At 33.8% G+C, this 16,408-nt stretch overlaps 3 protein-coding genes across 4 annotated transcripts in view; 1 reads left to right on the top strand and 2 right to left on the bottom strand.

Moving 5' to 3' along the window:
* Positions 1-16,408, bottom strand: part of LOC143427034 (tetratricopeptide repeat protein 39C-like) — a 98,613-nt gene that overhangs the window by 5,172 nt on the left and 77,033 nt on the right. The window contains exons 2-3 of the mRNA XM_076900838.1: positions 1,169-1,345; positions 1-138 (exon numbers count right to left, since the gene is read on the bottom strand). Coding sequence (XP_076756953.1) covers positions 1-138; positions 1,169-1,324 — 294 coding nt within the window. The 5' untranslated portion in view covers positions 1,325-1,345. The remainder of the gene's footprint in view (positions 139-1,168; positions 1,346-16,408) is intronic.
* Positions 2,562-4,438, bottom strand: LOC143426877 (soluble calcium-activated nucleotidase 1). The gene is made up of 4 exons (XM_076900593.1): positions 3,674-4,438; positions 3,402-3,605; positions 3,159-3,316; positions 2,562-3,062 (listed from the first exon to the last, which is right to left on the bottom strand). The coding sequence occupies exons 1-4, from the start codon at positions 4,296-4,298 to the stop codon at positions 2,850-2,852; spliced, it is 1,200 nt and encodes a 399-aa protein (XP_076756708.1). The 5' UTR covers positions 4,299-4,438; the 3' UTR covers positions 2,562-2,849.
* Positions 6,307-16,408, top strand: part of Stet (stem cell tumor) — a 575,614-nt gene continuing 565,512 nt past the window's right edge. Inside the window, exons 1-4 of one of the 2 annotated variants that reach the window (XM_076900839.1) lie at positions 6,307-6,431; positions 9,033-9,274; positions 10,226-10,249; positions 10,331-10,495. In XM_076900839.1, coding sequence (XP_076756954.1) covers positions 9,095-9,274; positions 10,226-10,249; positions 10,331-10,495 — 369 coding nt within the window. In that variant the 5' untranslated portion in view covers positions 6,307-6,431; positions 9,033-9,094. Of the gene's footprint in view, positions 6,432-7,182; positions 7,214-9,032; positions 9,275-10,225; positions 10,250-10,330; positions 10,496-16,408 lie in introns of those variants that run through there. The other variant, XM_076900840.1, reaches the window with a different exon arrangement.

Genomic DNA, 16,408 nt, shown 5'->3' with positions numbered 1-16,408 from the left:
GCTTGTTTCTTCCGCCCTGAAAACTCTACTCTTCATAGATTTCAACCATCCTATATCACTCGCGCATTCCCTCTCCATATCCTTCAGCAGTAGCATGGCCTGTTGAAGTTTGTCATTCTCAAAGGTCATCAGCGCGTTCTACAAATTTATTCGACGATTATTTCTTCTTCGTTTCTACTTTGAGAGAATATATGTCACTCATTCACCATTAATTGCTCCATTAGCATTGTTCGAAATAGATTTACGATCAATAGAGAACTTGTGCAAAGCGACACGCGATGTCCAGCTATCTTTAAACAATCGTTGATACGTTGCCTTAATAAAATTAAAAATAACGCGACGTATTTTTCAAAGGATAGTGTCGCGGCGTAAAATTATCGTAATCCATGTTAAAATTTCATTGGTACGGTTAATAGCCATTCTCAAGGAATTCTTCTTTACTATATCCAATATAAAGTAATTTTAAATACAAATTTAGCCATGGAAATGATAAATAAGGAGCCGCTATCTGGATTCCCATTTTTTCCTTATTGCTATATTCATGTTTGCAAAAATAGCTAATAACTCACCCACTAAAGGTTTGTATATCACATTCCATAATATCTAATTTTATTTTTACTTAATTTATTACCCGCCAAGGTGATTCCTCGTGGGTCACACGGGAGTGATTTTTTATCTGTAGAGCTATCTCTAGCCACAAAAACACGTTCATTTCAAAAACTTGACTCTACAAATAAAATTAAAGTACACTTTTCCTCAGTTTTTGCCGAAACCAATTCGCGTGCATTATTCTTTGGTATACGCCCCGTGAAAACTATTATAAGCGTATGCTCGAAGCAGACAGATCAGATTCTTACAATTTTTCTAAGACAACACATCTATACTATTTGAATTATCGTGTTAACATTAAATAAAGTCTAGTTTCCGTTTTTAACCGTTATGTTACATCTTCCGTCATCCAAATTAAACTATCCGTTCGTCATTTAATGTTGACATGCGAAATGAGCGTACGAGAAAGACATCTTTCATATAGAACATTAACTGGCTCGCGTTTGGATAGATAGCCTGTTCCTCGATTCTTTATTTTCGAACAATTTACTGTATTAAGTTTAACAATAATTTTGTCCAACACTTTATTTACTGTAAAATATAATGGTTATTTGCGTACCATGAAGAGAACGAAGCAGCGGCCTGCTTTTATATGGAAGCTGTGCAAGTGTCCGGTAAATAGCGCTTCCGCTTCTCCAGTTTTGTTATTTAATAGAAGAGAGATACCCATCCTAGCCATACTCCACTCTTTAGTTTCCTCGTAGTTTTCAGCCATGGTTCTGAGGCGATCCAATTTCTTCTCATGTAAGTTCTCTACTATGAAAGACCTTCCTGATAAAAGTTATGCTACATCCACGACGTGAAAGCCACGTGTATGCGTATGTCGAGTGTCGAAAAATTCGCGTGACCGTTAAAAGGTTGCGAACGTGTAGTCGTTTTTCTCAACGAAATAAATGGACCGTAATATTTATTTCGTGGTCCCGTCATTAAAAAAAGTTTAGCGATTAGATACAGTTTGGATACAGATAGTTACTTGCGAATTTGCGTCACGACACTGTCAGACGCGATACGATTAGGACATCACTCTGGAGAATTATGCCATACATTTTTTCGCACAGCTATGCCTGCTTCTGCCCATTAAGAGAAATTTATGGTACAAGGAAAATGTTAAACCCGAAATTTATCATCAATAGAGAATCGATGGAAGTCACCCAAATAATTTCTTGACCGAAGAATTTTTTGTTGGCAGTGTACTTCTTTCGCGGTTGTTATCAAGTTTCGATCATCTTGCAATACGTTAATTACATCGTAAATATTCCGTGTACTTCAAAGAATTGCATTTTGATTGTACGCGTTATATAATGTAAATTTTCCGTGTATTTTTCCATGTGAGAAACAAAGAACAAAATTTGGGCATTTTACTAGTTTGCGAATATTTCCACTACTCACTTGCACGGTCAACTGATACACGATGAATTTCTGTAATGTTTTCTTTTTTTTTTTAATTTATTGACCTTTCAAAAATGTTGAATTGTGCACTTCTTCTTTCTTTTTCGTGAATAAATTTCGATTGATTTTGATTTGTGAATAAGGAGAATGAAAATTCGACGTGTCCAATATTTCCACGCAACTCAAGGGTTGAGGGATGTAAAAAACAGCACAAATTTGTTATTACTTTATATAAAACTGACTTACTCAACGAACCTTTCTATCTATAATACCACGAGTTGACTGAAGTATTTCGGTGTAACGCAATGCTGCTGCCGCCACCTCGTACGTTTTCATATATACAAATTATTGATTTTAGACTGTACGGATTTTATGACCCTCAACCCGCATTAGGACATTAAATAGAAGTATCTTTTTAAAATAACTTAGAGAGGAAAGATATGTAACATAAACGTAGGCATAAAATAAAACAAACCAAAGCCTTGTATTGATATAAATAATATAATAGTCAATATTTTACAATTTCTGTACGACATTGAAATCAGTTAACATTCTCTTTTATATTTTCATAATAAATGTCAAATTTCATAAAACATTTATATGTACATTATATTTACAGCGAACACATTAGTGATATACGTATGTATAAATGTGCGCAAGTATATTATTTTGAAAAAGGACAATACTGTTAACTATATTATAATACTGTAAATAAAGTAATGTTTAGAGAAAACTGTGTAAAACAGTATGCATAGCATCTTTACATGATGTTCGTTTAGATGGAACTATAAAATCTGTACATTTATTTACATGTTTCAAAATTTACTAGGAATATTTCCGTGAATGGAATGTTATATAAATTCTAGACCCTCAAATTTTTTATCTACCACTTTAGTTTCAGGCATTATTATATTTCCCTCAATTGTAAATGCCATAATATACGTAGCAGTCTGCCCTTGATATTCCTCAGTTTTAAGAGCAACGATAATCGAATCCCGAGAGCCTGGTAAAAATTTAAAACTTGAAAAGCCTCTAATTGGAACTAAATTACCAACTTTGGTAACCTGAAAATGGAATTTTATTATTACTTTTATATTTCGTGATTAAATGGTATAGAGAATCCACAAAGTAGTATACATTAATTGTAATTTGATCAATACCTTAATATCTACAAAATTTTCGTCTGCTGTCAATAATATATTGCAGCTCATTGTTTCATCTTTAGTTTCATTGTAGCGTTCATGGGAACATCGTCTTGGCAAAAAGAACCAAGTTTTATGTATATCACTCCAAACTCCAGATTCATGGATCATGTAACCTGTGGAAAAATATAATATGCATAGATATAATTAAAATATAATAACTAATAATATAATTTACTGATGTTACAAATAATTATGCACCTGGATATTCAATATCAATTGCCTGTCTTAATCGTTTATAATTTGAAATCCAATTCAAAGATTGAATTTCACCATGTGGAGATACTATTTTTATCCAAAGTGGATTATTGTGTACAAATTCTCCCGAAGGTGTAGTCCATTCTTTGCCTACGCTGCCCACATATAGATTTTCATCTTTAACAGTCGCCCATTCAGTTTTAAACCCTAAAGTTAATTTCATAAAATTTCATAAATACGAATAATCACTTAAAAGCTACAATAAGACTGTTTACCTTTAGTGTTCTTGCCATTGCCATCCATTAAAATAACCCAAGGATAAACTTCTTCTCCTTCAATAATATAGATAACACCTGTACGATCGTCGAAGGTTAATAAATGTCCATCAAAGGTGACCAGTTCGGACAATTCCATGCCACGTCCTTTCATAGTTAAGGATGATGTTAACATCTGGTTTCGATCATCCCAAATGATAGAAAGGAAATTTGTGCTGGGATTCCAAAAGAGACCTCCAGTTTTCATGATACTATGCCATACATTTTTCTTATCTAAGCTTCTAGAATCGCGATCGAGGTCACTTACTATGGCTATTCTATACGTGATACCCTTGGAAGTCCTAATTGGAGCCGATGAAGGGTACGTTTTATTGTATTTGTAATATCTGCACTGTGTTAAAAAATGGTTCGACGGCGTGGTGTGTATAATTCCGCGTAATAAAGGAAATCCAAGGAAAAATAGAGAAGCAGATAATATTAAGAAAATCAAAGTCAAATATTGACTTTGGATGCGGAAAGTACTGTTGGCAACTCTATAGACGTGAGGAGCACGTAACGCTTGTCTCCAATCACGGAAATATGACATGGTTTCTATGTTTCTGCCCTGCATTCGCATACGTTTCATACCTTATTACATGGAAAAATCAACATTGAACTTATGTATATGTTTCAAGTAGATAATTAAAAACTAACCTAACATAACCTAACTTCTTTCTCCATCGCAATTGACAACGGTGAAAGAGAAATGCATTTAGATAGCCACGTACATACATCTGCGCCATCTGAGCAGTATGTATGTAATGTATATATATACATAGGTGGTACATCAATATGCAAAAGATTTAAATATAGAGAGTTAAAAATAAAGTTTAGTATAAATATTTGTTATTTCTTAGAATTTTCTGTTTGTTTAATATACGAATAAAAGAAATAAATAATTTATACTATGTTAAATAAAAGATTTCTTATGCTTCAATAACATATCATCTTGTTTTTGATATGTTCTATTATTTTCTATTTTATAGGCAAGAATCACATAGCATGAAACGACATAAAATTTTATAAGAAGCGATTTATACGTTGTATACAAATTTATTACTCAAGCATTTGTACAATATGAATTTTTATTTTAGCACTTTTTCGTTACAATTTACGCGCATCTAATGCGTAAGGTCCATTTAATTACATCCATCGTAATTTGTCAAAATAATTGGGTTGCATGTAAAATAGTAGTATTCGATATAGTATAGTAGTATTCGACACAGTATAAATAGTTATTAAACGTGTAATCCAATTTTATTTTCTATCATCGTAATTTTCTCTTACATATGTAGATGTATCTATTTTAAAAATATACTTGATTGTCATAGGTAATCTGTTTCAAATCTATACATTGATAATTCCTTTTGTAAATATCTAGCACTATGTATATTGTCTAATTTTTTATTGATGTTTTATATTTTTTAATTTAATGTAATAAATTTTAACTTAACAACATTCTCAAATATCAATGTGCTAAAAGATGGTTAATATATAGAGCGTTACGTCGATAGTATTATGTAATACAATTTTAAAGTACGCATAGAGTTGAAGCTGCATAGTTGATCCTAGGATGTGTGGGTTCGTCTTGAATGAACAAAACAAGGATATTCAGAAGTTTCTTGGAGTGAAAAGGCACCAATAACTGCGGATGCAAGTATCCGCTGCATATTCTTGAATGTTGGGGTTGAACGAACTAGTCTGGGGTGAAACGAATCGAGGGGTGGGAAAAGGGGGTGGTGAAAAGGGAAGCCTATGAGGGTGGCAAAGTACTCGTCAGTCGTGTGACGCGTTTCCCGCCGACAACATCGGTGATATTGCCAATACATTAAATTGTGAACTCATTTTCAGTTTCCACGTGTTCTTCGCGTGTATCTTGTGTGATCTGGTTGCTATTGGCTATCGCAGTCCCGCGGCAACCTGTATTATCGATCGAACGTGTTTTGCGCACGTTGCTGCAGTTACTCGCGGCACCGCCACTACCATCATGCGTACTGCACTTTCGCCTTCATGTTGACGTAACATTGTGCGCCGATTCGCGGCCCGATTTCCAATTTCTTTCGTGTATCGCAGCCGCGCCCGTGTTTCACCAGTTATAAATGATTATATCTCTATTAACGTTGCCCATTTTTACAATTTTCTTGTAAACATTGCCGTCCAACCGCCATGTTCTGTTTCAAATTCTACGTCTCGCGCATTGGTAAAAATGTCGACTATTTGTTCATACCGATTTGTTGACATTGCCAAGCAAACACGTGCCGTACAATGTATACCGTGCAATTTCCGGTGTCTCTCTCTGTCCGGATGGGATTGTAACTTAAATATGGCCCAAAATCGTTACACGTTTTTAGTGATCTTCAATCGATTTTGAAACTGTTTTATCGATATTACATATTTTCGATCGAGTGCTCAGGTGGCGCCAAAACGGTGAAAGGGGACTTACGTTTTCCATCGCACCGCAAAAGTTCAAATGTTACAAACTATTCGTTGTTCAAAGCAATTAAACATAGCATGTGAAACATAATAATTAATACTGCACTCTTGTGTGCGCGTGTGTGTATGTGCGTGTGCGTGTGCGTGGGTGCATATGTGTTTGAACTTAAGTTTTTGTGATTTGAGATTATGGTGTTATGGTGTTATTTAACTTCTTCATCTTCTCGTTTATGGATACACATCTACGGAATACTACATCAGTATCATTGCATTGGCGCTATAAAAGGTAAATGTTATGCCGTTGCGTACAATAAAATAACTATTTACAAAGTATTTTGTACAAGCTATAACTCAAATGGAAACGAAGATAGAAATACTAACACGCATGCTGTAAATACTGTGACGAATAAGCTATCTAAAAGTTGATGCAATGCTATTTTGTGCTAATAATTTACGACTTTACCAAAACGTATGTACATCATTAACGTTCATGCGTATTGCAAATCCTTCTGTGAACCGAACGGTGAAAGTAGGATTATATACGAGAAAATCAGAATTGTTGTAAAAGCCGTGTCAAAGGTTAACAGCTAAAGAAACAGTATACACGTTCACATACGGAAACAAACTACATATTCGCTCGTACTTTTGCTAGTCTGCTTTCCTAGATAAAATCCTTTCGAAACACTTCGCGATAAACACGTTACAATATTACCAACCGTGCGCGAACTTTTCTAAAGGAACGATAATAAAATAACCAACGCGTATCGTTGCGACACAGGCGCGTATTGTTAGCGGAAAATAATTGCATTAAAGCAATACAAGGTAAACGAACGAGAAAGTAGAGCCAACGTTTCGCGTATCACGAAAGGGTTCGAAGTAATCTAACGCCATGGCGGGGCTGGTAAGAAGATCCGAGGAATACGTACGCGTGCACGTAAGAAGCATCGTCCATGACGATGCGTCGTCGCTCGGACATTCTTCAAAGTCGTCGACCCTAGCCGTGTCTCGTGCGAGCGCGTCTGCTTGGATAAGACGTAATTGCGCTTAGAAGATGGCGCGAGAGGACAGGTAAACAGGATCGGAAAGAGACGGAGCAAGTGTGCGTCAGGGTTAGGGGGATGACTTTGTGGGGTTGGTACGACGACAGTAGAGGGTGGGAGGGGGCGGGGAGGTCAGTGACGTACCAAAACGGAGGGTAACGAATGAACATGGTTATAAAGGGGTCGGGGGAAGGTGGAGGGAAAGTGACTATAGAGGGGTGGCACCGGCGGACGCGTTGGTTGCATCGTGGTTATAAGTTTGGCTATCGCATTAGATCTTAGATTGAAAACGTACCGAGTAAATGGAGCCCTATTAGGCAATTATTGGCCCCAAATTTTTCTAATTTAATTAACGCATATTATTTACTAATAACAATCGTAACAATACGTTACGATTAATACCACCAACTTCCGTTATTCGTGATTATTGATCATCAATTTAATATACGATTTACCTTCTCATGTAATGAGACTGTATACATAATGTGTTATTAAATGGTACTATCTTAGATTTGGAAAGGGAAATAATTTCATGATACTTTTGAAATCCATATTATGCAGAAATAGTAAGTTATGTTCTATAACAGTAAAATTGTACAATAATTTATACCGTAACAAAAAAAATTTTCATGTTTCATTATACAGGGAATATTTTTCCATTTATTACTGTTCGACGTGTTTCAGTAAAGTTAATTATATCCGTAGGTAGGCAGTTCAGCAGAAATATGAAAGCTTCATAGCTTGACCTACTTCTACAGTAAAATTTACTAATATATATCATTCTCCACTTTTATCATTAATCTCGTAATGTAGGGGTCTGTGTTAACTCGAGCAGTGGTTTATTTTGTATTTTCGTGATCTGTATGCTTGCGAATTTCGATATTATTGTAAATTCAGTAACGTTGGATATGATTTGCATACTTGATCAATGATTTATCATGATAGTTAGTAAATTTTAATTTTGTTCTCTAACATTTACCTAACAACAATTTTATTACACGTAATTATTAATATTAAACAACTATTTCAATAAATAGAAGACTTATTAAGCAAGATCTTTTACAAATTTTTTAGCGTTTGAAAATATATAAATATGAAAATACAAACGCATATTAATATGTTTATTCTAGATTTATTCGAATAGATGTTAAACATTCTTATTCTTTAGTGACAGCACGATAGAAAAAAGATATAATTTTAAATTTTCTTTATGCGTTAAATTTTATATTTTTTTATTAATACTATGGCAAGTTGCATTTGTTTCGACTTGAAATTTTTAAGATCAATGCAATTTTTAATAAGATTACAGTATATCTCGTTTCTCTTTCATAGAACTATAATATTTGGTGTAACGTAAGACAAAAAGTAATATAGTTACAGCAAACTTTTACTGCAATTCGTGTGGGTAGTACTGATAGTAGTAAGTAGTAGTAGTATTAGATAGGTGGTGTGTGTAGTCAGACATATCGACGACGTATTGCCATGGAAACGGTACCATCCAGTAAGCGGTATTATGCCGCAAAGTTCTTTGCATATCTGCACAGGTATTTCAAGGGACATCGGTTACCCACGTCTTAAACTGTACAAGACTAATCGATACTCGGTTCTATAAACATACATAAGTGTGTTCTGTAATTATACCTGTGTATCGAAAATCCGATACTAATATTTCACTTTATTTAGTTAACAACTATGAAATTAGTCTATTACATAATCTAAATGTGCCAAAATGTTGCACAGCGTTTGTAAGTAAATATATGCATTTCAGTCCGTGAATTATATATGTATAAATAACGTTCTATCGTTTTGTAACGTGGATCGGTAAGTATGATGCGATTGTGGTTCAGGAAACTGGCGAAAGAGGGTGGAATGAGGAGATTTATCCGGTGACCTCGTGCCACACGTGGTAATGCTACTGGCAAGCGGCGCTTCGATACCGACCATCGCCGGTACCGTCGAGGAGGAGGAAGAATATGCACGTAGCGAAGCGAACAGCGCACACTATGATGGCTATGTTACGGATCATACCGATCTCGCTTCCGAAATCGATATTGACGAATCCGAATACAGGCGGGAGCTTCTCAACGATGTACGTATGTTGTACAATGTTTACGTATTTATCATACACGCGAGTCGACAAATATTCTAAAGAGAACTTTTCCCGTTCCCCTATTTCCACTTGATATTATCGTTAACGTTTAATAGAACGAGTCCCTTCTTTTAAATTCCTTCTTGGCACTTGCACGGTATATAAATCCTTAAGTTTAATGTCAGTAGCCATCTCCATAGTCAGTTTATGAAAAAGGGACAGAAATCATTTAATGGAACTGTACGCTTCACAGTTCCAGCGGCATGGTGATCAAAATGAAATTATATAAAATAATGTTTTACGTTTAATGGTGTTAAATTAGTTATGTCTACTGATTAGTTATGTTAAGTGCAGATATTTAACTTCAGTATCATAACAGATTTATTCTTTAGTGGGTATAGAAGTGGGTATAGAAAGTGTTTCGTTGCTTATATATCAATTTTATGGAAAGGTAATGGCTGGATTCGAGAAGATTCGTAAAAGCGATTCAAATTACGAATTGAAATTTTTAGAGTTGCCTATGATTTTCGCGCAACTGATGGTTTCTTGTTAAATAAAAATAATAATAGAAATTTCCAAAAGTACTTTCAATCCCTTGATATGACGATCATTTTAGTAGACGGCAATTATTAATCTCGTTGAATAAAATTGTATAATTTTATCTCGCCTTTATAATTACATACCTTATAATTATTAAGATGTTGCGAATGTAAAGACATCTATAAAATTAAATTTTTAAATGTTCGCAAAAATTGTTTTTAAACAACTCAAATTATATAATATAATTTATATTTTATTATATACATATAACATATAATATATATATAATTATATACATATAATATTTATATTATATACATATAATTTTCCTTGGAAGAGATAATATTTAATTTTACGAAGTATTTAAAGATGACACCACGACTTATTTCTTTTCTTTCTATTTGTTTGCAGAAATGGCGAATGCTGTTTGATAAGGTACGTTTATGAGCGATTTCGAGTATGTGTTAATAGAAAATTCGTTCACGCTCGTCATCGTGATCAATTGTTCACCCACAGTTTGATCCCGAGGGATTTGGCGAGATACCGGTGGAGGATTTTTTGGCAGCTTTGAAGAGTACCGAATGGAAAGCCGAAATACCACCGAACAAACGGGATATTCTACTCACCAGAGCAAAGGAATCGCGGGTTCAAGCGGTGACGTTCCAGGATTTCGTCAATGTGGTAAGTGAAGTTGCATGATATTTTCAATAAAAACACGTTCGAATAGATACTATGAATTCGAGCATTAAGACTTACAATTAGATGATTCCGTTTTATCGTTATAAACTGTAGTTGGCAATTTAAACAATTGCAGACTTTATTATTGAGGTCACATTTCAATCTACTCTAATCAATCTTTCTACTTCGCAAGTATTCTAATTAATAAGATTGTTATAATTATTGAGAACTTATAGAGACTTTATTTATCTATTTATCTATTCTTCTATTAAGATTGCAATACTGATTGAGACAGTATTCATAATTTTTATTCAGGTATTCCATATTATGTTTATAATTCTTAGAAAATCTGAATATAAGAAGAAATAATGAAAACAATGGTAACACCAAGGATTTATCTTGTTGAGTATATTGGTTTATCAGAGATTTCACAGACATTCAGGAAGTGCAATTCTCATTTAATGTTTTTTTGCAATTAAGTATATGAAAATAAATTTTTCATATGTTCATTAATTAAAACCAACGAAAGGTGTAATTGTTTTTATTCATTGACAACAGATGACAGCGTCACAATTTTCTAAAATTGTTATATTACATATGTCTTATTTATAGATGGACATCTTTAATAAGACAAGTATACGCACTATTGTTGATAAATTTTTCATAGTTCATTGGTTCACCATGAAATAAAGTTCATTTAATATATTACTATACCGAGTGCATTAAAAGTTTTCGTTCGATATAAACATGTAATTGTGTAAACTATGTTAACATATTTTATGGGGCTAAGAAAAAGAAAAAAATATTATATTAACACAAGTTAATAGTTATTGTACCATAAAGTTCCAATCAAAATATGAAGAGTGCAAAGAAAACGATAACAGATTTATTTTTAAAATGGTTAGAATAGATCTATATTAATAATGTGTCAATTATAACTGATTACAATTGATTTGATAAGTAGACCAAAGCTTCAAATGGGAAAACATGAAAAGTTAATTGTTTCACTAACACTAGAAAAATAAGTTTAAAAAAAGGATAAACTTCTTTTATTTTAGGCTTCGTTTTGCATAAAATTGTATCTGAAAATTCTATATCAAGTGCGTTTGATAAACTGATAAATGAATATAAAACAGGTGGTATGATTGATAATAAATTATTTTGTATTAAAAAAGGAAGTCGATAGTATACGTGACATTTCTTCATACAAGTTTAAATTTCGCATAAAAAAATGTCATTCTACATTTTCAATTTTCTTCTTAATATAACGCAACTTCCAGTCCATTATATTATTTGTATAGTATTCTGTTATTCTGTTAATCAAGCGGATTAGCTCAAATTTCAAACTCGATTTTCTTGAAAACAAATTCTCGTATATAACAAAATTTTGTCCTGTACTTTCCATTCATTTTTGTAGATCACACAGTGACATGGCTTATTTAAGTAGAAAATTTGTAAAGGATATTTAATACGCTAATGCAGCAAAAAAATAGAAAAATGGAAATTATTTAATTTAATAATCAAATGAAGATGCACTTTTTTTTATCGTGACAAGTTATTCTTAGCTTACTGCAATGAAAGGATAAAGAAGAAAAAATTTCCTTGTTGTTCCTTTAATTATGCGGACGCATTCAACAACTGTTCACACTCGTTTTCACCTGTACATTAAAGTACACTCCTTAGAGGAAAGAGACAATTACCGTGCAACTCTTTCTACAATTCTGCAATTATGCAAACAGCTGCAGAAAACAAATTCGTCGAAGCAGTAATGCTTCTATGGAACATGTTATACAGGGTGAGACACATAAAGCGTTACAAGTGTTTTTCTTGAAAACTACTGTTAATTAGTGGATTTTTTAAATTAAACGACGCAGGGGACTGTAATCTAAAGAAATTTAGGAGGAGAATCTCTTGTAGTTTCTACTCTTCTTATTTGGATAGTTGCTACCAAATGTTACATCATTTGATTGGAACATTTATTACTTTTTATGGGATGTAACTTGTAGAGATATAAATGCAATTAATAATTGAAAATAGTCTTTAGATATCTATACATTAATGGAAATAATTTATGCTAATAATAAGGATTCAAAATAATCCTAAAGATGGATTTCTTTACAGCATTTGATTGTAATCAATGTCTAAAAAAAAAAAAATAAGGGTTAGTGTGTTTTTCCCTCTAAAAGACAATCTACCCAAAAACGCTTTGTTCATCAAAACTGTACATTATCTATATAGCAGCGTTTTCCCTATTTTATCCATATATATCGTACACAACACGCTAATTCATCAAATTATTACGTACGATTAGAATCCGCTTAACAAAGTGTGTCAGTCGCGGTGGACGCGACGGCGACCATCCGATTTCTATCTACAACCCTCGAAAAGATCTCGAATCGCGTGGTCGAAGGGGAGCTAAACGAGACTCAGAGCGGAAAAGGTTTGCGACGGTTAAATAGACTTATTCTGCTCGACGAGCAAACCTCAGAACTCGTCATTGTCCATTTATTTGTCGATCCGGAGAATGCGGCTGCGGCTTGAGATTTCGTTTTTCACGGAGGGATGAGAGGAAGGGGCGGTGACGACGCGGGGAAGCGGAATGCGAGCAGAAACTGCTAGATAAATATCGGGACAATGATAATCGCGCCGTTTAAAAGATGTCGGTGCAGAATGACGGCGTTTTGTTCGCGTTCAAGCTCGCTGACAAGTTTTCGGCGGTTTCGTCTCTGTCCCCCTCCCCTCGCCGCCGCAACCCCCGCAGTAGGTAAGCAGATCTGACGTTGAGTGGCAGAAAATTGTCCCGTGTACAAATCGAACAGATTCAAATCGTAAGTTAAACGACGCGTAAAAAGACTACCGATTGAACCGCGCTCACGGCGCTGGTATTGACATTTCGTGCAGTTCCCAGGTACCTATCATGCTCCGTTCAGAAGTGATCTCGTGCCTGTCTATGCATTTATTTTTTTTTTTTTTTTTTTTTTTTACGAGATTGATGGACATCGAGGAAAAATGTTTGAAATTTCTTGAGCTCATTTCTCCAGTCTTTCCTTCTTTTCTTTTTTTTATTTTTCTCCAATTCGCATTTATTTAAATTATTTTGTTGCGCAGGTACTTTAATGACATTTTATTCTACTTTTTGAAGAATTATGAGAAAAAAATACAATCAGGAATTGGTTAGAGCAGCTTATAAAATCTATGTTGTCTTCGTTTAAATGGAACGTTATTTTTCTTAGTAATTTACATATCTAGGAAAATTTTTCCAAACGTTTTCTTATAAAGATTTTTTATTTGAGCATAACTAATTGTAAGTTAAGCGTTAAACAATAGTTTGTATTTGCTAACCAGTAGGTTTTCGATTCGTTACGTTATTAGCGAATATTAAATAGCATACAAATTAAAACATAAAGTTAATTATTTAAACACTGATCAAACATAGTCTTATCAATGCACAGTTTAATTGTGCTTTGTGATTGGTCAGTATTTTTCGTTAACAATTTGAAGGAATTTATTTAAAATCACTCCGAAGATCACCCCCTTACTTTTTCAGGCCGGCTGATAAATATTCATACGTTTAATTTACTAAATTCAAGTTGTTATAAATGGAAAAAATATTAGAATCTATTGAAAAATATTATTCACTATAAAATCTTTCAACAATAAAAAGAGAAAGCATCGTATGACATTGATAATCATAGCTATGTAAATATGTAAATATGATACACATATGTATCAGTGTTCCAAAAGAAGTTAGACACTGTTCCTATACTATTACTGGAACATTTTTATCTCTTTCCAACACTCCATATTAAAATTATATACACCGATACAAAATCTCTTGATTTAAAAATTTCCTATAATAACATTAAAATATCTTAGATGAACCATATCACTCGCGGCTCGGTATTCATCTTGGAAAGTCTGTCCGAAAGCAATAATTCGTTTCCGAACAATGTTGAATAGTTGCTCACAAGTTATTCAACGAAACGGAATAATACTCGTCCCGTAATCTCCACCTCGACGTTTTATACCACGATCATATGCCGAAGAGCGAGTGGTACGCCTTTTCGGCCTCGGCGCGTTTGTTATTCGTAGCCGAATAATACCTGGAATTCGGCTCTTTCGCCGCGCGATGCGACACAGGATTATGGGGGATTAAATCCGCAGGTGGTTAAAGGTAGACGCAATTATTCAAGAGCATGGAATCGCAGGCATCCCCCCGCGCGGCGGTATGATTTACGGCCGACGGGATCGAACGACGGTAACCGGGATTTCCGTGCGTGCACCGCTACCCTTCTACCGTATAACGCTCGCGTACTTACTATTTTACACGACCACGAACGAACCTGATAATCTTGTTTGTCGTGCGGCTGACGGTGCACGTATTTTATGCCCCCAGCCTCTAACAATCGGAATGGAAGAACAAGTAGGTGTAGCGTTTCCTGAAATTTACCTGCTAACTTTCAATTACCCGGCAATCCGTTATCGTTCTCTATTGCTCGCTTTGCTTTTCGTTGGAATTAATTACTCGTGTCGATTATGCTTTTCTTTTTTTGTCAATGTACATGTGCACGCATGTCTATCATTATACTTTACAGTTAAGCTCATCTATTATATAATATAAAAAAAAAGATAATTTTAAAACATGAGAGAAATTAATTATATGCGATCATCCATTTTATTAGGAACGAAGTTACACTTTTTTCTTATAACTGTCTTATACAGTGACTTCATTTTATAATATCTATTTGTTCGTATTTTCGACAATTTAAAGAAAACAACATTTTTGTCGATCGCTGTTTCATTCTCGACCAGAAAAGTTTATATCATCGAATAATATTTAAAATAAACAGTTTGTTTTTCAATTAGTTATTACGAGTACAGGTATAAATGAAAGTATATTTTTTTTAACTTTTTATTTAATTTTGAAACAAGTGCGTCTCGTTGCTTTATTTTGGAAGTACAATTATTATGAAGATCGTTTACTTTATTTTAAGTTTATTGTTACTGATAAAAACCGAAGGATTCTACAGTTATATGGTCTCAAGTGCTATAGTCCTCGTAAAAAGTTACTGTTCTATTAACTGGTTTTATTTTCTATGCTGGACGCAGTATTACAGTCATTCCAACGCCACATTACTTTCAACCCTAGGGATAGGGATGAAGGTAACAAATGACTCATTTAAGGGAGAAGGCTCATTTAAGAAAACTAGTGCAGGCAATATATCTCTAGCGTTTTGTTTTTATTACGTTCTAAGATAACCAACGTTTGCCATGGTAGATGTCCATAAATTATTTAAAATTTTTAAGAAGCTTAATGTGCTACGTTGACTCTCTCTTTCTTTTAGAACATCCGAATTTTTCAGTTAATTGTAGTCTTTCCTTTGTGAAATTTTTCATTGTTAATATAAATTTTTTATTTTTTATATTCAATTTTATAACCGAATTTAAGGGTAGCTGTTACTGTTTCCATTTTTTTCATTAAATTGTATGAAGTGCTTATAATTTTCCAAAATATTATTAATTAATCTCAGAAATTTTTCTAATCTCTTTTGGTTCTCTCCACAACAATTATGTTTTGGATTGACTATTTTTTTATAAAATCATTTTCCGTCTGCTTTTGTTATCTTACAATTTTTCTCAATTTTCTTGTCTTTTCGGACTGTCTACAATACGACATTTACTCTATAAGTTTGCACGTAGCATCATAAATTCAATAGCAGAACTTATGGAAGGCTACTCTGCTCTACTGTATTTTAATTAACATCCCTTATTTCACAATATCATTATTTCCTTCAGTTGGAATTTCTATCTATACATACAAACGAAATGTATGTTGCTCTATAATCTATCTTAGCTGACATATTTTCATTATCATTCGTTAGTTCCCCTGTGGGCGTGAATGGGTCAAAATAGATG

Source organism: Xylocopa sonorina, chromosome 9, assembly GCF_050948175.1.
Source record: "Xylocopa sonorina isolate GNS202 chromosome 9, iyXylSono1_principal, whole genome shotgun sequence".
Classification (NCBI taxonomy): domain Eukaryota; kingdom Metazoa; phylum Arthropoda; class Insecta; order Hymenoptera; family Apidae; genus Xylocopa; species Xylocopa sonorina.
Note: the sequence above shows the minus strand (reverse complement) of the source record. Positions and strands in the feature narration are given on the sequence as shown.

Excerpts from the sequence above, each read along its gene's own strand:
- LOC143426877 (XM_076900593.1), bottom strand. The coding sequence starts at position 4,298 with ATGAAACGTATGCGAATGCAGGGCAGAAACATAGAAACCATGTCATAT. Across the intron at positions 3,317-3,401 it reads AATTGATATTGAATATCCAG|GTTACATGATCCATGAATCT; the intron begins GTGCATAATTAT and ends ATTTTTCCACAG. Across the intron at positions 3,063-3,158 it reads AAAATTTTGTAGATATTAAG|GTTACCAAAGTTGGTAATTT; the intron begins GTATTGATCAAA and ends TTCCATTTTCAG.